The sequence below is a fragment of the Alnus glutinosa genome, chromosome 7 (assembly GCF_958979055.1).
Source record: "Alnus glutinosa chromosome 7, dhAlnGlut1.1, whole genome shotgun sequence".
NCBI lineage: Eukaryota > Viridiplantae > Streptophyta > Magnoliopsida > Fagales > Betulaceae > Alnus > Alnus glutinosa.
The window spans coordinates 766,237-790,017 of record NC_084892.1 but is presented as its reverse complement, the minus strand read 5'-3'; the positions used below and the strand labels follow the sequence as shown (position 1 = coordinate 790,017).

Here is a 23,781-nt window from a genome sequence, read left to right as displayed (position 1 = left end):
AATGGGAATTGGAAAGATGCTGCTTAAACAATCTTAACCTAAATCCCCTCTTGAAAAGTAGGGCTGATTTTCGTTTGCTGCAGCTGGTCATCAATTGCTTGCCCAAGAGGGTTGTGAGGACCATGGCCCCCTTAAATTATTTAGAAAGTAATTAGATACAAAGTTTAGAAAAAAACGTATTTAGCTACTACAACTATAACTACACTCATTAATTAATATTACGATTCTCTCTCTCTCTCTCTCTCTCTCTCTATATATATATATATATATGTCTTTAATGGTAATTGACTTGCTTTTAAACCATTTTTTTCGTCATCCTAATCTTCTAGATTTGTAACATTGAATAGAAAACCGTTAACTTTGATGTTGACATTGTATTGAGTACTAATATAAACCCTAGAGTGTCACATGAAACACATGTGACAAACGAAGAATCGTTAACTTTGACGGTAAAGTAATAGAGAGATCAATTTGAAACTTAGGCAAAACTTAATGACTTTATTTTTAAAATTAAAAACTTAAAAACTAAATCTAAATCAGATAAAAACTAAACCTAAATATGATTTTTTCCAAAATTTTAAGAGCTTACCAACGCATTATAGGAAAAAATTCAAAAATTATTAACCCAAAGGAATTAAAGGAAAGCACCATGCATTTAAAACACAAAATTAAAGCTGCATGTGGAAAAGGGGCAGTCCGCAGTGGGTGTGCAACGTAACCCCCACGTTCAAGAGACACCAGCCATGCATATGTGAGGTTTTGAATCGATATATACATGTGGCATTTAATATCCAAATGGGCACCAACCACATCAATTTCAAAGGATTTCATTGTGGGGATGGGCAGACTTTGTTGAAAATTTGTCATCAATATTGGTACGTACGTATAACCTGTTTATCTGGTCCGCCCTTTATTAACTTAATTTACTCCAAATATTTTTATTTTACTCAAAAAACTATTCACCAAATCTCAACGTAAAGATCAGCTCTTTATTTTTATAATTATGTTGAAGTACTCAAACTTGTTACCAGGGGCAAAGTCAAGGCTAGGGAGGCTCATGATGGCCGCCCCCCCCCCCCCCCCCGGGAATCTGGACTGGCAAGAGTTATATATGGAGAAAGTTTTGAATCTAATTACTTTCTAAATAATTTATGATATGGAAATCGTATGAGATTGTGTTTTTTTATAAAATCAAAGGGTTTACTCAAGTTATTATTGAGCGATTTTATTAATTATATTTGATGAGTAATTAATTAACTAACACAATGGTTGGAATCATAGGATTCTTATTATATTTTTTCATATCTGTCGCAATCTCAATTCGCATATCTTAAGATTGTCACTTACTCAACTGTATAGAAACAAATTTTTAGATAATCTTAGCATTTAATTTTTCCGACACCTAATATATATATTTGTAATTACATACTAACATGGTAATGAATTTCTTTTCCTACTATATATAGCTGCTAACTTATATAATTTTTCTTGTTGATTAATTTCAATGCAATTATTCAAATGCTACCATTAATTCATGGAAGCCCAATAAAAAAATAAAAAAATAAAATAAAAGAGGTGTCTTTTCAGAAGGACCGAAGAAAAACCACAGTAGATGCTCCGGCATTTATCTTCTTTCCAAATTCAATCCCTACTTTTCTTATAACTCTCCGTTTGTCATTCCAACTTAAAGAAAGGTTCAATGGCTAACAGAGCTCTCATCATCCTTCTCCTCTTGTTGCTCACTTCAGGTTACTCTTAATACTCAGACTCTTATACCCTTCTCTTCTCTTTAGCTTCGCAATACATATGTTGTATAAATTTTAAGTTTAATGCAAACAAATGACAACCATGGAGATTGAGGATCTGTTTCAGGTGGACACTCTGATTTAATCTTCAACTACGAGAACAAATGCAGTTACCCGGTATGGCTTGCTGCCAGGCCCTCAATCGGTGATTCTGATCCCGAGCGTGGTCCGGACACCTTAGAGATATTCTCAATGCCTGATCAATGGACTGGTAGGATCTGGGCTAGGACCAATTGTAGCTTCAATGCCTCGTATTACTTTTCATGTGAAACAGGGGACTGTGGCTCTGGCTTGAAAGAATGTCAAAACCCACCACCCGCATTACCTGTCACCCTTCTCAATTTCGAGATCAAACCATCTTCTGTCTCCTATGAAGTGAGCTTGAACCACGGCCACAACATTCCCGTCCGGATCCAACCGGACGGCGGGTTCTCTACTCGGCGGGGCTGGGCCATGTCCTGTCGTAGATTGTATAGAAGCTATAAGTGACGTGTGTCCGAGTCCTCTAGTAGCCCAGAACAGTGATGGGCGGTGGTGTTATAGCACGTGCGATGAGTTTAACGATCCAAAATATTGTTGCACAAGGAATTATAGTAGCCCAGGGGCTTGCCAACCTAACGACTACTCGAAGACCTTCGAGCGACTATGCAAACTAGCCCACACCTATCCAGGGAACAATGATCCTCCCACTTATAAATGCACCAGGGGAACGAGGTACAACATAACCTTTTGTCCCTTCTAGATTTGGATCGCCATGTCGTGTCACAAATGGTTGTATCCATGACAGAATATGAAATCCATGAAAGGGGATATTGGAGGATATATATGTTGTTGGGAATGGCCATTTTGGAGAAAAATAAAACGGGAGAATAGTGAATTTACCCCTATGAACTATCCAAATTATCATTTCTCATTTCACGATCTCTTCGCCATTAGCGTGGATTATTTTGGTTTATTTGAAAATTTGATACCCGACTAATCTCCCCTTCATCTTAAAATGCGATGTCTAATGCTTCTTCTTTGTATTGAAATTGCATTTCCACATTATTTTGTCATGCCCTTTACACATCATATATTAATTAGATACTATAATGACAACACATCACTAATTAATTAATTAGGTTTTGAGTTCCAACTATATATGGAATATTAGGATCTTTTCCATTTCACTTATGATAATCTATTTTATGATTCAGATTTTATTTTGCTGCATGCATCTAATGGTTGTGTACATGGTGATAGTAATTTAAAAATTACGATGTATTTACCATATGACAACAAATATATTATTAAATTTGTAAAATCCTCCAAAGGTATGCTTATTCCATCTACATTGTTCTCATAATTACATGGGCAATCCACATCCAAGGCATGGGCAACCCACATCTAAGGTCATTACTGTGTTAAATGTTCCAATGAGTTGAAATTGCAAGTTTTTAAGTGTAATTAAGAATAAGTTACGTTCTAAACTTGTGATTAGAAGTGGGCGAAATATCTAAATATTGTTGCCCGCCGACCGCCCACTGAATTGCCTTCGATCGCCTACCATGGCGACCTCTTGAAATAATCAAAATTTGGAATAAAATATTTCTACCAAACTCAGGTTGATTCTGTAATCGGTATAAATTAAAAAAAAATGTTGTCAGTTAACCGACCGACTTACCGAATTAACCGTTTTAACCGAAAATTTTAAAATGATTTTTAATACAAATTACAAAATGACTCAAATTAGGCCTATTAAACATGTCAAATTAAAACTTCAGCCCAAAAAACCATTTTGGTTTAGCCAAAAAAAACAACCCATTTTTTGGCCCATCAAAAAAGCCTTGACCCAATTTAAAAAGCCCACTAATAATCGGTTAACCGACTATATATATACCAATTAACTTACTGAATTAACCGTTTTAATCGAAAATTTTAAAAGTGATGCTTATATATATATATATATATATATATATATATATATATATATATATATATATATATATATATATATACTTTAATTTGAAATTCGAAATATTACTATCAATATGATTTAACCGATACCCGTCCCTAGTTGGGAGGTCACATATCCCCAAGGGAATGACGAAAGAATAGAAGAGGTTGGTCCTGGATGAGAGAGGGCCTAATTAATAATTATGGTATATGTTCATGTTAAAAATTGAAATCCGAGGCATGAAGTACGTACGTAGTATAGGTAATAATAGAGGCTAGGCTACGTAGTAGGTAGTAGGTAATATATAGACCGTCCACTGGAATTGTTCATTGAATATTCTATTTGTTATTATAATATGTATGCATTGACCAAATAATGATCAACAAATTCTCCTCAAAAAATAAAAATAAAAAAAATCTACAAATTAATTGCAATATATCCCTCCCTACTAGTGAAAACTGAAAACCCTTCTATATATGTATTTGGGATAATTGCACCATTAATTTTTAGGATTTGGTCTAAATTACGAATCACTCTCTATAGTACAAAAAGTTCATGAAAGGTTCTTGTGGTAAATTATAATTACAAATCACTCCTTGAACCCGTTTTTGCTTCCACTAAATTAACAGAATCCGTTTGTTTACCACGTCATGCTAAATAGAAAATCGACACGTGTCCATCGGGGAGGTGGTCGCGAGCCACCCCTGGCACCTCTAGGGTTGGACGAAAAACAGGTTTAGGGAGTGATTTGTAATTATAGTCTATCATAAGGATCCTACATGAATTTTTGTACCACAAAGAGTGATTTATAATTTAGGTCAACCTTAAAAACTAGTAGTGCAATTATTCCTATACATTTTACGACATTTACACGACGACGTATGATTTATTCGCTTTGTTCTTCCAGAAGAAAACATTTTGGGTCCTGTCTAGGCTTTCCAGCCCATCCTTTAGTCTTTACGCATGCGTAGTAAATACAGAGATTACTTAATATATTGGAAGGTAGACAAGGTAGACCACCTATATTTCTTTTTCAATAAACCCGACTTGCCACAACGCGAACAGATATCTGGTCCTAGACTTGCCACAACGTTAGAACGCGTTCAGTTGCCACAACTAAGAGTAAATACAGAAGGCTGTAGTTTTTAGACTACAGCATCTATGCGGTACTAAAAAGTACCGCATAGAAGCCGAATCCAGTTTTATAACTATTTTAGATAATGAATTTGTTTTCAACTCTTTGATATCAATTCCCTTTGATTGTTCAACTTAATTTAGTACTCATCTTAATTTGCTCATGATCGAGCAGATCTTTTTTGGGGAAAGATCTAGAGATCGAGAGAGAGAAAAAGAAAAAGAAAAAAACCCTAGCTTTCGGATCATACCATTACCACGTACTCCAAATTGAATCCAAACCTTACAGTTCGCATGGGACGGTCTTCTCCACAGGTAAAAATTACAGCACGTAAGTGAAATTCTTTCAACGAAACAAAAAATCCACAAGCAACCCACGACCAGAACTTATAATTTGTAGAAAAATGGCTAGGAGCAAAGTAGCTAGTAAATGGATTTGCCTCCCTTTCGATCTCCAAAACTGACACGTGTAAATAACAACAATCGATTGGATGGCATTTATCCCGTATCTCGCGGGTCACGACTGCCAGGATGGAGGAACTTTCCTGTTAGGTCGAACCCAAGTTTCCCGCATTGTTCGCGAGCCTCAAAAGTCGCGTTTAAGGCTCTATATATACGACTCCAAGTTCATAAGATCAGCACCACAATACCCAACCCTGCCATTCATCAACATCGATCAACTAGTACTCTATCTACTACGTACTATGATGATCAAATCCCTTGCACTCTTCGGCCTTATTGCCTTGGCCTTCACTTTCCTATCTGGTATATATATCTCATTGTCTAGTTATATAATATATATGTTCGCAAATTACTTTCGCATAAAACACGTACATTTTAGATTTTCTGTTTTAAAGGTTCTCTCTTTTTCTCTCCCTATCGTTCTTTGAAGTGTATTTACACATAGTAATGCTATATAACATATAAATATTTTTTTTATAAATAACCACAAAATTGATGTGATAATGTCTAATAATTATATATATATATATATATATATATATATATATATATATATATATATATGGCGGATTCAAAGGCTATTTATGTTAGCTTAATTTGTAAGATATTTGTGACATGTTTGTGTGTTATATAATATTACCCATTTAGACATTAAGATTGTGTATCTCCTAATTATTAATTTGTTGCTTGCAAGTTATATACTTTAAATTATAATATTTTATCCTAAAAATTTAAGCTATTATAAAACAAATGGATTTGATGAGTTGACCATTCTTCTGACAATTTATGTTATGCAGGTGCTCATGCTGTTAAAATAACTTTCACAAACAACTGTCCGACAACTGTCTGGCCTGGAACTCTAACGGCAGACCAGAAACCTCAGTTATCAACTACTGGATTTGAGCTGGCATCCAAAGCATCCTCATCAGTTGATGTCCAAGCTCCATGGATAGGCCGGTTTTGGGCACGAACGCGATGCACTACCGACGCCTCAGGAAAGTTCACCTGCGAAACTGCTGACTGTGCCTCCGGCCAGGTTGCATGCAACGGTGCCGGTGCGATCCCGCCAGCATCTTTGGTAGAAATCAACATAGCAGCGAATGGTGGACAAGATTTCTACGATGTCAGCCTTGTAGATGGGTTCAACCTCCCTATTTCGGTTGCCACACAAGGGGGGACTGGTGACTGCAAGCCCTCAAGTTGCCCGGCAGACGTGAACGCCGCTTGCCCTGCTAAGCTACAACTAAAAGGGTCTGATGGGAGTGTGATCGCTTGCAAGAGCGCATGCTTAGCTTTCGGTGACCCACAATACTGTTGCACTGGCGATCATAGTACCCCAGAAACATGTCCACCCACAGACTATTCGATGATCTTCGAGAACCAATGCCCTCAAGCTTATAGCTACGCTTATGATGATAAGAACAGCACATTTACCTGCTCCAATGCACCTGACTACGTTATTACTTTTTGCCCAGCTTAAATTTACGGATCGAGAGGAATTATGTGTTCCTTCTCTCTATAGTAATAATAGAACAATAAGTACTGTCATGGACTAAGGCACATTCATGCCTGTGTCTATGTCTGTACGTGTAATAAACGTTTGAATGATAGATATCAAACGAATAATGTAAACTTTTTCTTATACTAATTATTTCGGAGCAAGTATACTCGTGCTTATGACAATAAATATTTCTTCAGCTAGCTGCTATATATATATATTTTCAGATGCTATTCATGTTAATTGTATCGCACTTGAGATTAAGAAGAAGAAAAAAAGTCAGTCGGGCTAGCTCGGTACTCGGTAGCTCATAGGACTATTGAATGGTATACTAAAAAAATTACAAAAACTTTTATTATAAAATTATTTACAAAATGACGTGGCCATTAAATAATTAATTAAAGTGGTTGGCCCGCTCATGCCATCAATTGCCTTTAATTTGTTTGCGTCACATTAAATATTATTGGTGTAGGCTTCTACCATTCTTGCATTTAGGCCTTCAGAGTTTACATGAGGACTCAGTCAAGATTGTTATTGACCATTTCGTTTATTTTCGGAGCAAGGTATCGTTGTGGGGGAATTCTAGAACTCTTTTTAATAATTTTTTAGAGTTGTTTTATGTTGACATGATATTTTATTTTTAATAAAAAAAAATTTACAGCTTAATATATATATGTGTGTGTTTTTTACCATTTCGTTTATTTTCCGAACAAGGTGTGTATCGTTATGTGTTTGTGTATATATATGTGTGTGTTATTGATCATTTCGTTTATTTTTCGACCGAGCTATGGGTATGTATTGTTTTGTGTGTGTGGTGGCATATTGACAGCAAGTTTTTTATTTTTTTCCGAAAGGATATTGACAGCAAGTTATTTAAAGTTTATGTATTTAAAATCTCTTTCTAGAAAGTTTAATCAAATAGAAGTTTAATTTAATCAATAGAAATAATTGTAAATTAAATGCAATAACAAAAAGAAAAAGAAAAAAAGAGAACAAAATGGGAATTGGAAAGATGCTGCTTAAACAATCTTAACCTAAATCCCCTCTTGAAAAGTAGGGCAGATTTTCGTTTGCTGCAGCTGGTCATCAATTGCTTGCCCAAGATGGTTGTGAGGACCATGGCCCCCTTAAATTATTTAGAAAGTAATTAGATACAAAGTTTAGAAAAAAAACGCATTAATTAATATTACGATTCTCTCTCTCTCTCTCTCTATATATATATATATATGGGAAAACTACGCATAACCCTCTCAAACTACCACATCATTGTTAATGTACCCTCCAAACTACCAATTGTGTCAATCTCCCCCCTTAAACTACAAGAAAATGTCAATGTCCCCCTAATGACAGAAATGCCCTTCAAAAAATTATTAAAATAAAATAAAAAATTAAAAAAATTATTAAAAAAATCTAAAATAACAAAAATTTGTTCCAAAAAAATAAAAATTAAAAATATTTTTTTTTTTTTTAAATAATAATTTTCTGTTTTTTTTTTCCTTTTTTTTTTCTTTTTTAAAAAATTGTTCTTTTTCGTTTTTTTTTTTTAATTTAATAAACACAGGTTTTTTTCGTTTGTTTTATTTTTTTAAAAAAATAAATAAATTTCAGTTATTTTTTGTATTTTCGTTTTTTTTTTCTTTTTAAAAAAATGTTATTTTTCGTTTTTTAATTTAATAAAGACTGGTTTTTTTTTTTTCATTTGTTTTATTTTAAAAATAAATAAATAAATTTCAGTTAGCTTCTTTTTTTATTTTTTTCTTTTTCGTTTTTTCGTTTTTTTTTCTTTTAAAAAAAAATAAATTTCAGTTATTTTTTGTTTGCTTTTTTTTTTAAAAAAAAAAAAAAGACACAAATTAAAAATTTTGTTCTTTTATTTTAATTTTATTTTTCGTTTTTTTTTAAATATTTCTTTTTTTTAATGTTTTTTAGTTTTAATTTTAATTTTTTGAATTAATGAGGACATTTTTTGTCTTATTCAAAAAAAATTAGGGTCATTTTTGTCTTTTTGTTGGTCTTAGGGGGGACATTGACATTTTTTGGTAGTTTATGGGGGGACATTGACACAATTGGTAGTTTAAGGGGTACATTGACAATTGAGTGGTAGTTTGAGGAGGTTATGTGTACTTTTCCCTATATATATATATATATATATGTCTTTAATTAATGGTAATTGACTTGCTTTTAAACCATTTTTTTGTCATCCTAATCTTCTAGATTTGTAACATTAAATAGAAAACCGTTAACTTTGATGTTGACATTGTATTGAGTGCTAACATAAACCCTAGAGTATCACATGAAACACATATGACAAATGAAGAATCGTTAACTTTGACGGTAAAGTAATAGAGAAATCAATTTGAAACTTAGGCAAAACTTATTGACTTTATTTTTAAAATTAAAAACCTAAAAACTAAATCTAAATCAGATAAAAACTTAGGGACTAAATATGATTTTTTCCAAAATTTGAAGAGCTTACCATCGCATTATAGGAAAAAATTCAAAAATTATTAACCCAAAGGAATTAAAGGAAAGCACCATGCATTTAAAACACAAAATTAAAGCTGTGGAAAAGGGGCAGTCCGCAGTGGGTGTGCAACGTAACCCCCACGTTCAAGAGACACCAGCCATGCATATGTGAGGTTTTGAATCGATATATACATGTGGCATTTAATATCCAAAGCCGTGACAAATGGGCATGCACCAACCACATCAATTTCAAAGGATTTCATTGTGGGGATAGGCAGACCTTGTTGAAAATTTGTCATCAATATTGGTACGTACGTATAACCTGTTTATCTGGTCCGCCCTTTATTAACTTAATTTACTCCAAATATTTTTATTTTACTTCAAAAAACTATTCACCAAATCTCAACGTAAAGATCAGCTCTTTATTTTTATAATTATGTTGAAGTACTCAAACTTGTAACCAGGGGCAAAGTCAAGGCTAGGGAGGCTCATGATGGCCGCCCCCCCCAAAATCTGGACCGGTAAGAGTTATATATGGAGAAAGTTTTGTATCTAATTACTTTCTAAATAATTTATGATATGGAAATCGTATGAGATTGTGTTTTTTATAAAATCAAAGGGTTTACTCAAGTTATTATTAAGCGATTTTATTAATTATATTTGATGAGTAATTAATTAACACACACAATGGTTGGAATCATTGGATTCTTATTATATTTTTTCATATCTGTCGCAATCTCAATTCGCATATCTTAAGATTGTCACTTACTCAACTGTATAGAAACAAATTTTTAGATAATCTTAGCATTTAATTTTTCCGACACCTAATATATATATTTGTAATTACATACTAACATGGTAATGAATTTCTTTTCCTACTATATATAGCTGCTAACTTATATAATTTTTCTTGTTGATTAATTTCAATGCAATTATTCAAATGCTACCATTAATTCATGGAAGCCCAAAAAAAAAATTAAAAAAAAAATTAAAAGAGGTGTCTTTTCAGATGGACCGAAGAAAAACCACAGTAGATGCTCCGGCATTTATCTTCTTTCCAAATTCAGTCCCTACTTTTCTTATAACTCTCCGTTTGTTATTCCAACTTAAAGAAATGTTCAATGGCTAACAGAGCTCTCATCATCCTTCTCCTCTTGTTGCTCACTTCATGTTACTCTTAATACTCAGACTCTTATACCCTTCTCTTCTCTTTAGCTTCGCAATTCATATGTTGTATAAATTTTAAGTTTAATGCAAACAAATGACAACCATGGAGATTGAGGATCTGTTTCAGGTGGACACTCTGATTTAATCTTCTACTACAAGAACAAATGCAGTTACCCGGTATGGCTTGCTGCCAGGCCCTCAATCGGTGATTCTAATTCTGAGAGTAGTCCGGACACCTTAGAGATATTCTCAATGCCTGATCAATGTACCGGTAGCATCTGGGCTAGGACCAAGTGTAGCTTCAATGCCTCGTATTACTTTCCATGTGAAACAGGGGACTGTGGCTCTGGCTTGAAAGAATGCCAAAACCCACCACCCGCATTACCTGTCACCCTTCTCAATTTCGAGATCAAACCATCTTCTGTCTCCTATGAAGTGAGCTTGAACCACGGCCACAACATTCCCGTCCGGATCCAACCGGACGGCGGGTTCTCTCCTCGGTGGGGCTGGGCCATGTCCTGTCGTAGATTGTATTGAAGCTATAAGTGACGTGTGTCCGAGTCCTCTAGTAGCCCAGAACAGTGATGGGCGGTATATTGAGTGTTATAGCATGTGCGATGAGTTTAAAGATCCAAAATATTGTTGCACAGGGAATTATAGTAGCGCAAGGGCTTGCCAGCCTAACGACTACTCGAAGACCTTCAAGCGACTATGCAAACTAGCCCACACCTATCCAGGGCACAATGATCCTCCCACTTATAAATGTACTAGGGCAACGAGGTACAACATAACCTTTTGTCCCTTCTAGATTTGGATCGTCATGTCGTGTCACAAATGGTTGTGTCCATGACAGAATATGAAATCCATGAAAGGGGATATTGGAGGATATATATGTTGTTGGGAATGGCCATTTTGGAGAAAAATAAAACGGGAGAATAATGAATTTACCCCCATGAACTATCCAAATTATCAGTTCTCACTTCACGATCCCTTTGCCATTAGCGTGGATTATTTTGGTCTATTTGAAATTTTGATACCTGACTAATCTCCCTTTCATCTTAAAATGCGATGTCTAATGCTTCTTCTTTGTATTGAAATTGCATTTCCACATTATTTAGTCATGCCCTTTACACATCATATATTAATTAGATACTATAATGACAACACATCACTAATTAATTAATTAGGTTTTGAGTTCCATCTATATATGGAATATTAGGATCTTTTCCATTTCACTTATGGCAATCTATTTTATGATTCAGATTTTATTTTTCTGCAGGCATCTAATGGTAGTGTACATGGTGGTAGTAATTTAAAAATTACGATGTATTTACCATATGACAACAAATATATATATTATTAAATTTGTAAAATCCTCCAAAGGTATGCTTATTCCATCTACATTATTCTCATAATTACATGGGCAATCCACATCCAAGGCATGGGCAACCCACATCCTAGGTCATTAGTATGTGTTAAATGTTCCAATGAGTTGAAATTGCAAGTTTTTAAGTGTAATTAAGAATAAGTTACGTTCTAAACTTGTGATTAGAAGTGGGCGAAATATCTAAATATATTGTTGCCCACCAACCGCCCACTGAACTCCCTTCGATCGCCTGCCGTGGCCACCTCTTGAAATAATCAAAATTTGGAATAAAATATTTATATCAAATTCTAGTTGGTTTGGTAATCGGTATAAATTTAAAAAAAAAAAAAAAAAAGAAGTTATTAGTTAACCGACCGACTTACCAAATTAACCGAAACTTTTAAAATGATTTTTAATACATATTACAAAATGACTCAAATTAGGCCTATTAAACATGTCAAATTAAAACTTCAACCCAAAAAACCATTTTGGTTTAGCCAAAAAAACCAACCTATTTTTTGGCCCATCAAAATAGCCTTGACCCAATTTAGAAAGCCCACCAATAATCAGTTAACCGACTATATATATACCAACTTACTAAATTTAACCGTTTTAATCGAAAATTTTAAAAGTGATGCTTATATATATATATATAAAATGATGAATAAACCGATTTAACTAACTGCTTTAGTTTGAAATTCGAAATATTCCTATCAATATGATTTAACCGATGCACGTCCCTAGTTGGGAGGTCACATATCCCCAAGGGAATGACGAAAGAATAGAAGAGGTTGGTCCTGGATGAGAGGGTCTAATTAATAATTATGGTATATGTTCATGTTAAAAATTGAAATCCGAGGCATAAAGTACGTAGTATAGGTAATAATAGAGGCTAGGCTACGTGGTAGGTAGTAGGTAATATATAGACCGTTCACTGGAATTGTTCATTGAATATTCTATTTGTTATTATAATATGTATGTATTAACCATATAATGATCTACAAATTCTCCTCAAAAAAAAAAAAAAAAAAAAAACTACAAAGTAATTGCAATATATCCCTCCCTACCCAGTGAAAACTGAAAACCCTTATATATATTTTGGATAATTGCACCATTAGTTTTTAGGGTTTGGCCTAAATTACGAATTACTTCCTATAGTACAAAAAGTTCATGAAAGATTCTTGTTGTAAATTATAATTACAAATCACTCCCTGAACCCGTTTCTGCGTCCACTAAGCTAATAGAATTCGTTAGTTTGATACGTCATGCCCAATAGGAAATTGACATGTGTCCATTGGAGTGGCTCACACCTCTAGGGGTAGACGAACAATAAGTTTAGGGAGTGATTTATGATTATAGTCTACCACAATGACCTTTTATAAATTTTGTACTACAAAAAATGATTCATAATTTAAGCCAACCTCAAAAGCTAGTTGTATAATTATTCCTATGAATTTTACAACATTTACACGACGACGTATGATTTATTCGTTTTGTTCTTCCAGAAGAAAACATTTTGGGTCCAGTCTAGGCTTTCCAGCCCATCCTTTAGTCTTTACGCATGTAGTAAATACAGAGATTACTTAATATATTGGAAGGTAGAGTCTAGACCACCTATATATTTTTTTCAATAAACCCGACTTGCCACAACGCGAACAGATATCTGGTCCTAGCGTTCAGTTTTATAACTATTTTAGATAATGAATTTGTTTTCAACTCTTTGATATCAATTCCCTTTGATTGTTCAACTTAATTTAGTCATCTTTTTTAATTTGCTCATGATCGAGCAGATCTTAATTTTTGGGGGAAAGATCTAGAGATCGAGAGAGAAAAAGAAAAAGAAAAAGAAAAAAAGAAACCTAAAAAAAAAACCCTAGCTTCCAGATCATACCACGTACTCCAAATTGAATCCAAACCTTACAGTTCGCATGGGACGGTCTTTAATTTCCACAGGTAAAAATTCCATGCACGTAAGTGAAATTCTTTCAACGAAACAAAAAATCCACAAGCAACCCACGACCAGAACTTTCAATTTGTAGAAAAAAAGCTTAAGGAGCAAAGTAGTAAATGGATTTGCCTCCCTTTCGATCTCCAAACTGACACGTGTAAATAACTCCAATCGATTGGATGGCATTTAGCCCGTATCTCGCGGGTCACGACTGGCAGTCGCGCCCCATTAATTTCCAAATGGATCGAAGACGCTAACCAGCGCTAGCTAGCTGTTCAAGCCAAGGAGGAACCTTCCTGTTAGGTCGAACCCAAGTTTCCCGCATTGTTCGCGAGCCTCAAAAGTCGCGTTTAAGGCTCTATATATACGACTCCAAGTTCATAAGATCAGCACCACAATACCCAACCCTGCCATTCATCAACATCGATCAACTAGTACTCTATCTACTACGTACTATGATGATCAAATCCCTTGCACTCTTCGGCCTTATTGCCTTGGCCTTCACTTTCCTATCTGGTATATATATATCTCATTGTCTAGTTATATAATATATATGTTCGCAAATTACTTTCGCATAAAACACGTACATTTTAGATTTTCTGTTTTAAAGGTTCTCTCTTTTTCTCTCCCTATCGTTCTTTGAAGTGTATTTACACATAGTAATGCTATATAACATATAAATATTTTTTTTATAAATAACCACAAAATTGATGTGATAATGTCTAATAATTATATATATATGGTGGATTCAAAGGCTATTTATGTTAGCTTAATTTGTAATATATTTGTGACATGTTTGTGTGTTATGTAATATTACCCATTTAGACATTAAGATTGTGTATCTCCTAATTATTAATTTGTTGCTTGCAAGTTATATACTTTAAATTATAATATTTTATCCTAAAAATTTAAGCTATCATGAAACATATGGATTTGATGAGTTGACCATTCTTTTGACAATTTATGTTATGCAGGTGCTCATGCTGCTAAAATAACTTTCATAAACAACTGTCCGACAACTATCTGGCCAGGAACTCTAACGGCAGACCAGAAACCTCAGTTATCAACTACTGGATTTGAGCTGGCATCCAAAGCATCCTCATCAGTTGATGTTCAAGCTCCATGGATAGGCCGGTTCTGGGCACGGACGCGATGCACCACCGACGCCTCAGGAAAGTTCACCTGCGAAACTGCTGACTGTGCCTCAGGCCAGGTTGCATGCAACGGTGCCGGTGCGATCCCGCCAGCATCTTTGGTAGAAATCAACATAGCAGCGAATGGTGGACAAGATTTCTACGATGTCAGCCTTGTAGATGGGTTCAACCTCCCTATTTCGGTTGCCACACAAGGGGGGACTGGTGACTGCAAGCCCTCGAGTTGCCCGGCAGACGTGAACGCCGCTTGCCCTGCTGAGCTACAACTAAAAGGGTCTGATGGGAGTGTGATCGCTTGCAAGAGCGCATGCTTAGCTTTCGGTGACCCACAATACTGTTGCACTGGCGATCATAGTACTCCAGAAACATGTCCACCCACAAACTATTCGATGATCTTCGAGAACCAATGCCCTCAAGCTTATAGCTACGCTTATGATGATAAGAACAGCACATTTACCTGCTCCAACGCACCTGACTACGTTATTACTTTTTGCCCAGCTGCTTGAATTTACGGATCAAGAGGAATTATGTGTTCCTTCTCTCTATAGTAATAATAGAACAATAAGTACTGTCATGGACTAAGGCACATTCATGCCTGTGTCTGTGTTTGTACGTGTAATAAACGTTTGAATGATAGATATCAAACGAATAATGTAAACTTTTTCTTATACTAATTATTTCGGAGCAAGTATACTTGGGCTTATGACAATAAATATTTCTTCAGCTAGCTGCTATATATATATTTTCAGATGCTATTCATGTTAATTGTATCGCACTTGAGGTTAAGAAGAAGAAAAAAAGTCAGCCGGGCCGGGCTAGCTCGGTAGCTCATAGGACTATTGAATGGTATACTAAAAAAATTACAACTTTTATTATAAAATTATTTACAAAATGACGTGGCCATTAAATAATTAATTAAAGTGGTTGGCCCGCTCATGCCATCAGTTGCCTTTAATTTGTTTGCGTCACATTAAATATTACTGGTATGTATTGTTTTGTGTGTGTGGTGGCATATTGACAGGAAGTTTTTTTTTTTTCGAAAGGATATTGACAGCAAGTTATTTAAATTTTATGTATTTAAAATCTCTTTCTAGAAAGTTTAATCAAATAGAAGTTTAATTTAATCAATAGAAATAATTGTAAATTAAATGCAACAACAAAAAAAGAAAAAAAAAAAAGAAAAAGAAAAAAGATAACAAAATGGGAATTTGAAAGATGCTGCTTAAACAATCTTAACCTAAATCCCCTCTTGAAAAGTATGGCTGATTTTCGTTTGCTGCATCTGGTCATCAATTACATGCCCAAGAGGGTTGTGAGGACCATGGTCCCTTAAATTATTTTGAAAGTAATTAGATACAAAGTTTAGAAAAAAACGTATTTAGCTACTACAACTATAACTACACTCATTAATTAATATTACGATTCTCTCTCTCTCTCTATATATATGTCTTTAATGGTAATTGACTTGCTTTTAAACCATTTTTTTTCGTCATCCTAATCTTCTAGATTTGTAACATTAAATAGAAAACCGTTAACTTTGATGTTGACATTGTATTGAGCGCTAACATAAATCTTAGAGTGTCACATGAAACACATGTGACAAATGAAGAATCGTTAACTTTGACAATAAAGTAATAGAGAAATCAATTTGAAACTTAGGCAAAACTTATTGACTTTATTTTTAAAATTAAAAACCTAAAAACTAAATCTAAATCAGATAAAAACTTAGGGACTAAATATGATTTTTTCCAAAATTTTAAGAGCTTACCATCGCATTATAGGAAAAAATTCAAAAATTATTAACCCAAAGGAATTAAAGGAAAGCACCATTTAAAACACAAAATTAAAGCTGTGGAAAAGGAGCAGTCCGCAGTGGGTGTGCAACGTAAACCCCACGTTCAAGAGACACCGGCCATGACAAATGGGCAGCAACCACATCAATTTCAAAGGTTTTCATTGTGGGGATAGGCAGACTTAGTTGAAAATTTGTCATCAATATTGGTACGTACGTATAACCGGTTTATCTGGTCCGCCCTTTATTAACTTAATTTCCTCCACATATTTTTATTTTACTCAAAAAACTATTCACCAAATCTCAACGTAAAGATCAGCTCTTTATTTTTATAATTATGTTGAAGTGCTCAAACTTGTAACCAGGGGCAAAGTCAAGGCTAGGGAGGCTCATGATGGCCGCCCCCGCAAAATCTGGACTGGTAAGAGTTATATATGGAGAAAGTTTTGTATCTAATTACTTTCTAAATAATTTATGATATGGAAATCGTATGAGATTGTGTTTTTTATAAAATCAAAGGGTTTACTCAAGTTATTATTGAGCGATTTTATTAATTATATTTGATGAGTAATTAATTAACTAACACAATGGTTGGAATATATCATTGGATTCTTATTATACTTTTTCTTATCTGTCGCAATCTCAATTCACATATCTTAAGATTGTCACTTATTCAATTGTATAGAAACAAATTTTTAGATAATCTTAGCATTTAATTTTTCCGACACCTAATATATATGGTAATTACATACTAACATGGTAATGAATTTCTCCCTTTTATTTATGATATTGTAATGATGAACTCTTTGATCCCTAATTTTTCTATCTTCAGAGTTTGTTATTTTCTGGTTGTAAACTTTTAGACTATCAATAAGGAATATCTGTTCAAAAAAAAAAAAAAAAAATGTCAACTGAGATGGAAGCTGGGTAACGGGTTATCGATACAGAAAGAAAGAGAAATATTTATTGAGAACTAATTAAGAAGATGGTGGGGAAACATAAAATGCATTAATTTAATTAGAAATAAGTCCAAAACATGATTATTTTGAAAAATGTTTTTCATAAGGAGCATTATTCTTTTAGGAAAAAAAAACTCCATATTTTCTCAATAATTCGTTTTCTTTTGCATTTTGGAATCTAATTTTACCTTTTTAAATATGATTTTTCACTGTTCCTTTAATATTTTTTTCATAACTATTCCATGATTTTCTTTTCTTAATATAGTTCATCAGCTCTTGTAGACACATCAAGCTGCAGGGTCTCTGCTTAAATATGAGAAAAAAAAAAAAAAAAAAAACATATATATATATATATATATCGTCATTTCTGTTGTGGACTAGTGCATCTCAACGTGAAATTCTCTCCAGCTTCTTCCTAGCTATGTGTTTCTTGTGGTAAATATTTCTTATATATCCTTTATATAAATGAACTGCCTTCTCTTATTTCTTGACATTAACGGGTCGAATATCGAACCATTTGTTCATCATTATTCAGATTCAAAGGAGAACAAAAGTTTATGACTTTGCTTGGAGTTAAAAATAAGCATCTGTACATAAAAAAGACAGCAATACAGGATATACATATATATACCTTTTGATTGATTGTTAATTGAAGGACGTTCTATTGGGTAGCCAAAGCTCGTACGTTTATGGCATCCAGTCCTAAATTTTTAATGTTCTTATTATTTGCAGGTAGTGCGAAGACGGTTGGACCGCTATCTCCCTAGGGGTCAAGTGTTGCCCCTTGGACATGCAGCTGTATTCACCGTCGCTGCTGGGGCAACAATATTCGCCGACTGGCCAGCACTCTCCCATTTGGACACCTCCGCCCACTATACCGTCCCTCGTGCAACGTCTGCCAATTGGGCAGCCTTTGCCGGCGCATATTGAGCAGCAGTCGCACGTTGGCCAGTCGTCACCTGGTACAGGAAATTGTGATATTCAAAATCGACGAGCATGAAGAATTGTAGAGTTTTTGTAGTGCTATTTTGTTAATAACAATAACGTTTATTTATTTTATGTAAATAAATTAATACTTTATTTATAAATAATGTTTTGATTTTGAATTATTGCAATATTGTTTAAATTTATTGTTGGGGATATTGAAAAACAAAATGTATTTATTGAAATAATTTTTTTTTTTGTTTTAAAAAAAAAAAAATTGTATGCCACGTGGCATAGGCCACTTCACTACGGTTAACGACAAGGCCATTCGGCCACTTGGCCAATATCGGCGCACGTGTCTTTTGGGCACGTTGCCAAAGTTAGCCACGCGTCTTTAGTACACGTGGCCAAAGTTAGCCACGTGTCATTTGGACATGTGGCCAAAGTTAACCACGTGGCTATCTGCGTAGCCAAATGGACACGTCGCTGACGTGTTAGCGACGTGGTGAATCCAAGTCGCCCACATGTAGCGACGTGGTAGAAAAGCCACGTGCCACAATGGCGATGTGGACAACATAGTCACGTTGTAAAATACACATTTTGCGACATTCTGATCAGCCTTGCAGTGTCTACGTCACTAATGACACATGGCTAACCGTTAGCCACGTAGATGACCTCTTTCCCATAACTAACTGCACGTGGAAAAAATCAATTTTATTTTTTTTGGTAGTGTCCACACAACCGTTTTGGGCATGTAATTGATGACCAGCTAAAGCAAACGAAAATCAGCCCTACTTTTCAAGAGGGGATTTTGCTTAAGATTGTTTAAGCAGCATCTTTCAAATTCCTATTTTATTATTTTATTATTTTTATTTTTATTGCATTTACAATTATTATTTTTAATTAAATTAAACTTCTATTTGATTGAAGTTTCTAGAAAGAGATTTTAAATACAATAAACTTTAAATAACTTGCTGTCAATATCCTTTCAAAAATAAAAAATAAAAAAAACTTGCTGTCAATGTACCACCACACTCAAAGGGATGGAGCTAGAATTTGAAATTTTAGGGGATCAAATTGAAAAAAATAAAATAAAATTGAGCGAGCCAAAACAAAAAAATATAAAAAAAATTTAAGGGCAAATTTTATATATATATATATATATATATATATTTGGAGAAACCTCGGGCGACACACAGAACGATACATACCCTTGCTCGGAAAAAAACCGAAATGGTCAATAACAATCTTGACCGAGTCCTCTGTACAATGCAAGAATGGTAGCTAGAACTAGAAGCCTACACCGATATTTAATTTGACGCAAACAAAAGGCAATTGATGGCATGAGCTGGCCAACCTGTTTAATTAATTATTTCATTGCCACGTCATTTTGTAAATAATTTTATAATTAAAGTTGTAATTTTTTTTAGAATACCGTTCATTAGTCCTATGAGCTACCGGGCTAGCCCTGACTTTTTTTCTTCTTTTTTTTCCCCTTTCTCCCTCTTACAGCAGCTATCATTATGGGTAATATATATTAAGGTAGCTAAAAGACACTGGCGGTTAAAGATCATGACTTAATCTCAAGTGCGATACAACATGAATAGCATCTGAAAATATATATAGCAGCTGGCTGAAGAAATATTTATTGTCATAAGCACTAGTCTACATGCTCCGAAGTAAGTATAAGAAAAAGTTTGCATTATTCATTTGATACCTATCATTCAAACATTTATTACACGTACAGACACAGGCATGAATGTGCCTGACTCCATGATAGTACTTAATTGATGTGAACCGATTAATATAAAACACATGAATGGATAAATTAGATGTTTCGAGTGAGTCAAGAACTCTAAAAAAATATTATGAAACTGTATTTTACTTAACAAAATTCAACATTTTCATATAATTACTGACTTGTTCCTTATATACAATTAGGTAACCCAACTGAAGTAGAAGTGTCATTCTACATAGCTAGATACCTACTGGAATACAAGGAAGAGACTCGATTGGTTTTAACCAACCATGATCTGATCGTCTACTCTCATCTTAAGAGATAAGACTTCTTATTAACATACTCATCTACTTAGATAACTACTAAATATGACTGCTACTAAATCAAATAACATATTAATCTAGATATTCTTATTTAAAATTAAAAGACTACTTATACTACTAAACAACCTCATATCTCTTAAAATAAGAGATAAATTCTTATTGAGAAAATACTACTTATGGCTAGAGATGTAATCGATAATGATTACATCATTAATGTTCTCTTATTACTTACTATAGAGAGAAGGAACATATAAATATTTCTCTCCGTAAATTCAAGGGCAGAAAGTGATAACGTAGTCAGGTGCATTGACGCAGGTAAAAGTGCTTCTCGCATCGTCATAAGCGTAGCTATAAGCTTGAGGGCATTGGTTCTTGAAGATCATTGAATAGTTTGTGGCTGGACATGTTTCTGGGCTATTATGATCGCCGGTGCAACAGTATTGTGGCTTATTGAAAGCTAAGCATGCGCTCTTGCAAGCGATCACGCTCCCATCAGACCCTTTAAGTTGCAGCTCAGCAGGGCAAGCAGCATTCACGTCTGCCGGGCAATTCGAGGGCTTGCAGTCACCAGTCCCCCCTTGTGTGGCAACAGAAATAGGGAGGTTAAAGCCATCTACAAGGCTAACATCGTAGAAATCTTGTCCACCATTCGCTGCTATGTTGATTTCTACCAAAGATGCAGGCGGGATCGCACCGGCGCCATTACATGCAACCTGGCCGGAGGCACAGTCAGCAGTTTCGCATGTGAACTTTCCTGAGGCGTCGGTGGTGCATCGCGTCCGTGCCCAGAACCGGCCTATCCATGGAGCTTGGACATCAACTGATGAGGATGCTTTGGATGCTAGTTCAAATCCAGTAGTTGATAGCTGAGGTTTCTGATCTGCTGTTAAAGTTCCTGGCCAGACAGTAGTCGGACAGTTGTTTGTGAAAGTTATTTTAGCAGCATGAGAACCTGCATGATATAAATTGTCAGGAGAATGGTGAACTCATCAAATCCATTTGTTTCATAATAGCTTAAATTTTTAGGATAAAATATTATAATTTAAAGTACATAACTTGCCTGCAACAAATAATTAGGAAATACACAATTTTAATGTCTAAATGGGTAATATTACATAACACACAAATATCCTACAAGCTAATGTAAATAGCCTTTGGATCAGCTTTTATATAAAATAATAATAATAATAATAAATATATATTTAATAATTATTAGACATTATCACATAAATTTTGTTACAGTTGTTTGGCAACCAAATGCAAAATTTTCAATTTCTAATTCACTTCTCTCAAAAAAATTAAATAAAAAACATTCTAACTTTTTTACATCACATCAATAATTTTTTTTATTATTATTAAAATAAAAAAATTCACTACAAAACAAAACTTTTTTGCTTTTCTATAAAACATTCTCAAATTTTATATCACATCAATCACTTCTTACTACTATTCAAATAAATATTCCAATACACAATTACTTACCAAACAACTTCATTGTTATTTATAAAATATTTGTATGGTATGTAGCATTATAATTACCATGTGTAAATACACTTCAAGGAAAGATGGGGAGAGACAAAGAGAGAATGTTTAGAACATAAAATCTAAAATGTACGAGTTTTATGCGAAAGTAATTTGCAAACATATTATATAACTAGACAATGAGATATATATACCAGATAGGAAACAGAAGGCTAAGGCAATAAGGCCGAAGAGTGCAAGGGATTTGATCATCATTGTACGTATATAGTAGATAGACTAGCTAGATGATCGATCGATGTTGATGAATGAGCTGGGTATGGTGGTGCTTATCTTATGAACTTGGAGTTGTATATATAGAGAGCCTTAAAAGCGAAAGTCGAGGCTCGCGAACGATGCAGGAAGGTTCCTCCTTGACTTGAACAGCGCTAGCTGGTTAGCTGTCTTTCTACTCTCCGTTTGGTATTAATGGGGGCGGGACCGTCGTGACCTGCAATATACGGACTAAGAGTAATGATTTTTTGACATTATATTGATATCCATTAACTCTATACCAAAACACATAAAATTCGTATAATATATATATATATATATATATATATATATATATATATATATATATATATAGGTCTTATACATGAAAGGACAAAACGAATACATCATACGCCGTCGTGCGAATGTTAATCTAAAATACAGAGGGTTTTCACTGGGTAGGTAGGGATATATTGCAATTTGTAGATCATTATTTGGTCAATACATACATATTATAATAACAAGTAGAATATTCAATGAACAATTCCAGGGAACGATCTATATATTATTATTACCCACGTACTACGTAGCTAGCCTAGCCTCGATCTATTATTAATTACCTACTACGCACTTCATGCCTCGGATTTCAATTTTTAACATGAACATATACCATAATTATTAATTATGCCCTCTCATCCAGTATAACTTCTTCTATTCTTTCGTCATTTCCTTGGGTATATGTGACCTTACAACTAAGGGTGGGTATCGGTTAAGTTGATATCAATAGGAGTATTTTCGAATTTCAAATCAAAATAGTAAGTTAAATCAGTTAATTCATCTTTTTCTTTTTTTCTTTTTTCAATAAGCATCACTTTCAAATTTTTTGATTAAAACGGTTAATTTGGTAAGTTGGTATATAATTGGTCGGTTTAGTCGGTTAACCAATTTTTAGTGGGCTTTTTAAATTGGGCCAAGACTATTTTGATGGGCCAAAAAATGGGTTGTTTTTGGGCCAAACCAAAATGGTTTTTTGGGCTAAAGTTTTAATTTGACATGTTTAATGGGCATCATTTGTGTCATTATGTAATTTGTGTTAAAAAATCATTTTAAAATTTTCGATTAAAACGGTTAATTCGGTAAGTTGGTTGGTTAATCGGCATTTTTTTTTTTTTTTTTATAATACTGATTACCTAACCGACCTGAGTTCGATATAAATATTTCATTCCGAATTTCAATTATTTTAGGAGATGGTAGGCGATCGAAGGCAGTTCAGTGGGTGGTTAGTGGGGTAACATGCAACTAGATATTTCGTCCACTCTTAATCACAAGTTTAGAACATAACTTTTTCTTAGTTACACTTAAAAACTTGCAATTTCAA

General features: G+C 34.2%; 3 protein-coding genes and 2 pseudogenes across 3 annotated transcripts; 4 read left to right on the top strand and 1 right to left on the bottom strand.

Annotated features, from left to right (window-relative positions):
• Positions 1-1,521: 1,521 nt before the first annotated feature.
• LOC133874381 (thaumatin-like protein 1b) lies at positions 1,522-2,682 on the top strand (annotated as a pseudogene).
• A 2,846-nt stretch (positions 2,683-5,528) lies between these two features.
• On the top strand, positions 5,529-6,999 carry LOC133873584 (thaumatin-like protein 1b). The gene is made up of 2 exons (XM_062311317.1): positions 5,529-5,640; positions 6,135-6,999. Exons 1-2 carry the CDS (start codon positions 5,580-5,582, stop codon positions 6,815-6,817), a joined length of 744 nt encoding a protein of 247 aa, XP_062167301.1. The 5' UTR covers positions 5,529-5,579; the 3' UTR covers positions 6,818-6,999.
• A 623-nt stretch (positions 7,000-7,622) lies between these two features.
• On the top strand, positions 7,623-11,396 carry LOC133872580 (thaumatin-like protein 1; annotated as a pseudogene).
• Positions 11,397-14,186: 2,790 nt separating this feature from the next.
• LOC133873120 (thaumatin-like protein 1b) lies at positions 14,187-15,610 on the top strand. The gene is made up of 2 exons (XM_062310842.1): positions 14,187-14,298; positions 14,757-15,610. The coding sequence occupies exons 1-2, from the start codon at positions 14,238-14,240 to the stop codon at positions 15,440-15,442; spliced, it is 747 nt and encodes a 248-aa protein (XP_062166826.1). The 5' UTR covers positions 14,187-14,237; the 3' UTR covers positions 15,443-15,610.
• Positions 15,611-20,781: 5,171 nt separating this feature from the next.
• LOC133873834 (thaumatin-like protein 1) lies at positions 20,782-22,486 on the bottom strand. The gene is made up of 2 exons (XM_062311608.1): positions 22,349-22,486; positions 20,782-21,624 (listed from the first exon to the last, which is right to left on the bottom strand). Exons 1-2 carry the CDS (start codon positions 22,407-22,409, stop codon positions 20,945-20,947), a joined length of 741 nt encoding a protein of 246 aa, XP_062167592.1. The 5' UTR covers positions 22,410-22,486; the 3' UTR covers positions 20,782-20,944.
• Between the last annotated feature and the right edge of the window lie 1,295 nt (positions 22,487-23,781).

Coding starts and splice junctions, on each gene's coding strand:
- LOC133873120 (XM_062310842.1), top strand. CDS start 14,238: ATGATGATCAAATCCCTTGCACTCTTCGGCCTTATTGCCTTGGCCTTC. Junction 14,299..14,756: donor GGCCTTCACTTTCCTATCTG/GTATATATATAT, acceptor TATGTTATGCAG/GTGCTCATGCTGCTAAAATA.
- LOC133873584 (XM_062311317.1), top strand. CDS start 5,580: ATGATGATCAAATCCCTTGCACTCTTCGGCCTTATTGCCTTGGCCTTC. Junction 5,641..6,134: donor GGCCTTCACTTTCCTATCTG/GTATATATATCT, acceptor TATGTTATGCAG/GTGCTCATGCTGTTAAAATA.
- LOC133873834 (XM_062311608.1), bottom strand. CDS start 22,409: ATGATGATCAAATCCCTTGCACTCTTCGGCCTTATTGCCTTAGCCTTC. Junction 21,625..22,348: donor AGCCTTCTGTTTCCTATCTG/GTATATATATCT, acceptor TATATCATGCAG/GTTCTCATGCTGCTAAAATA.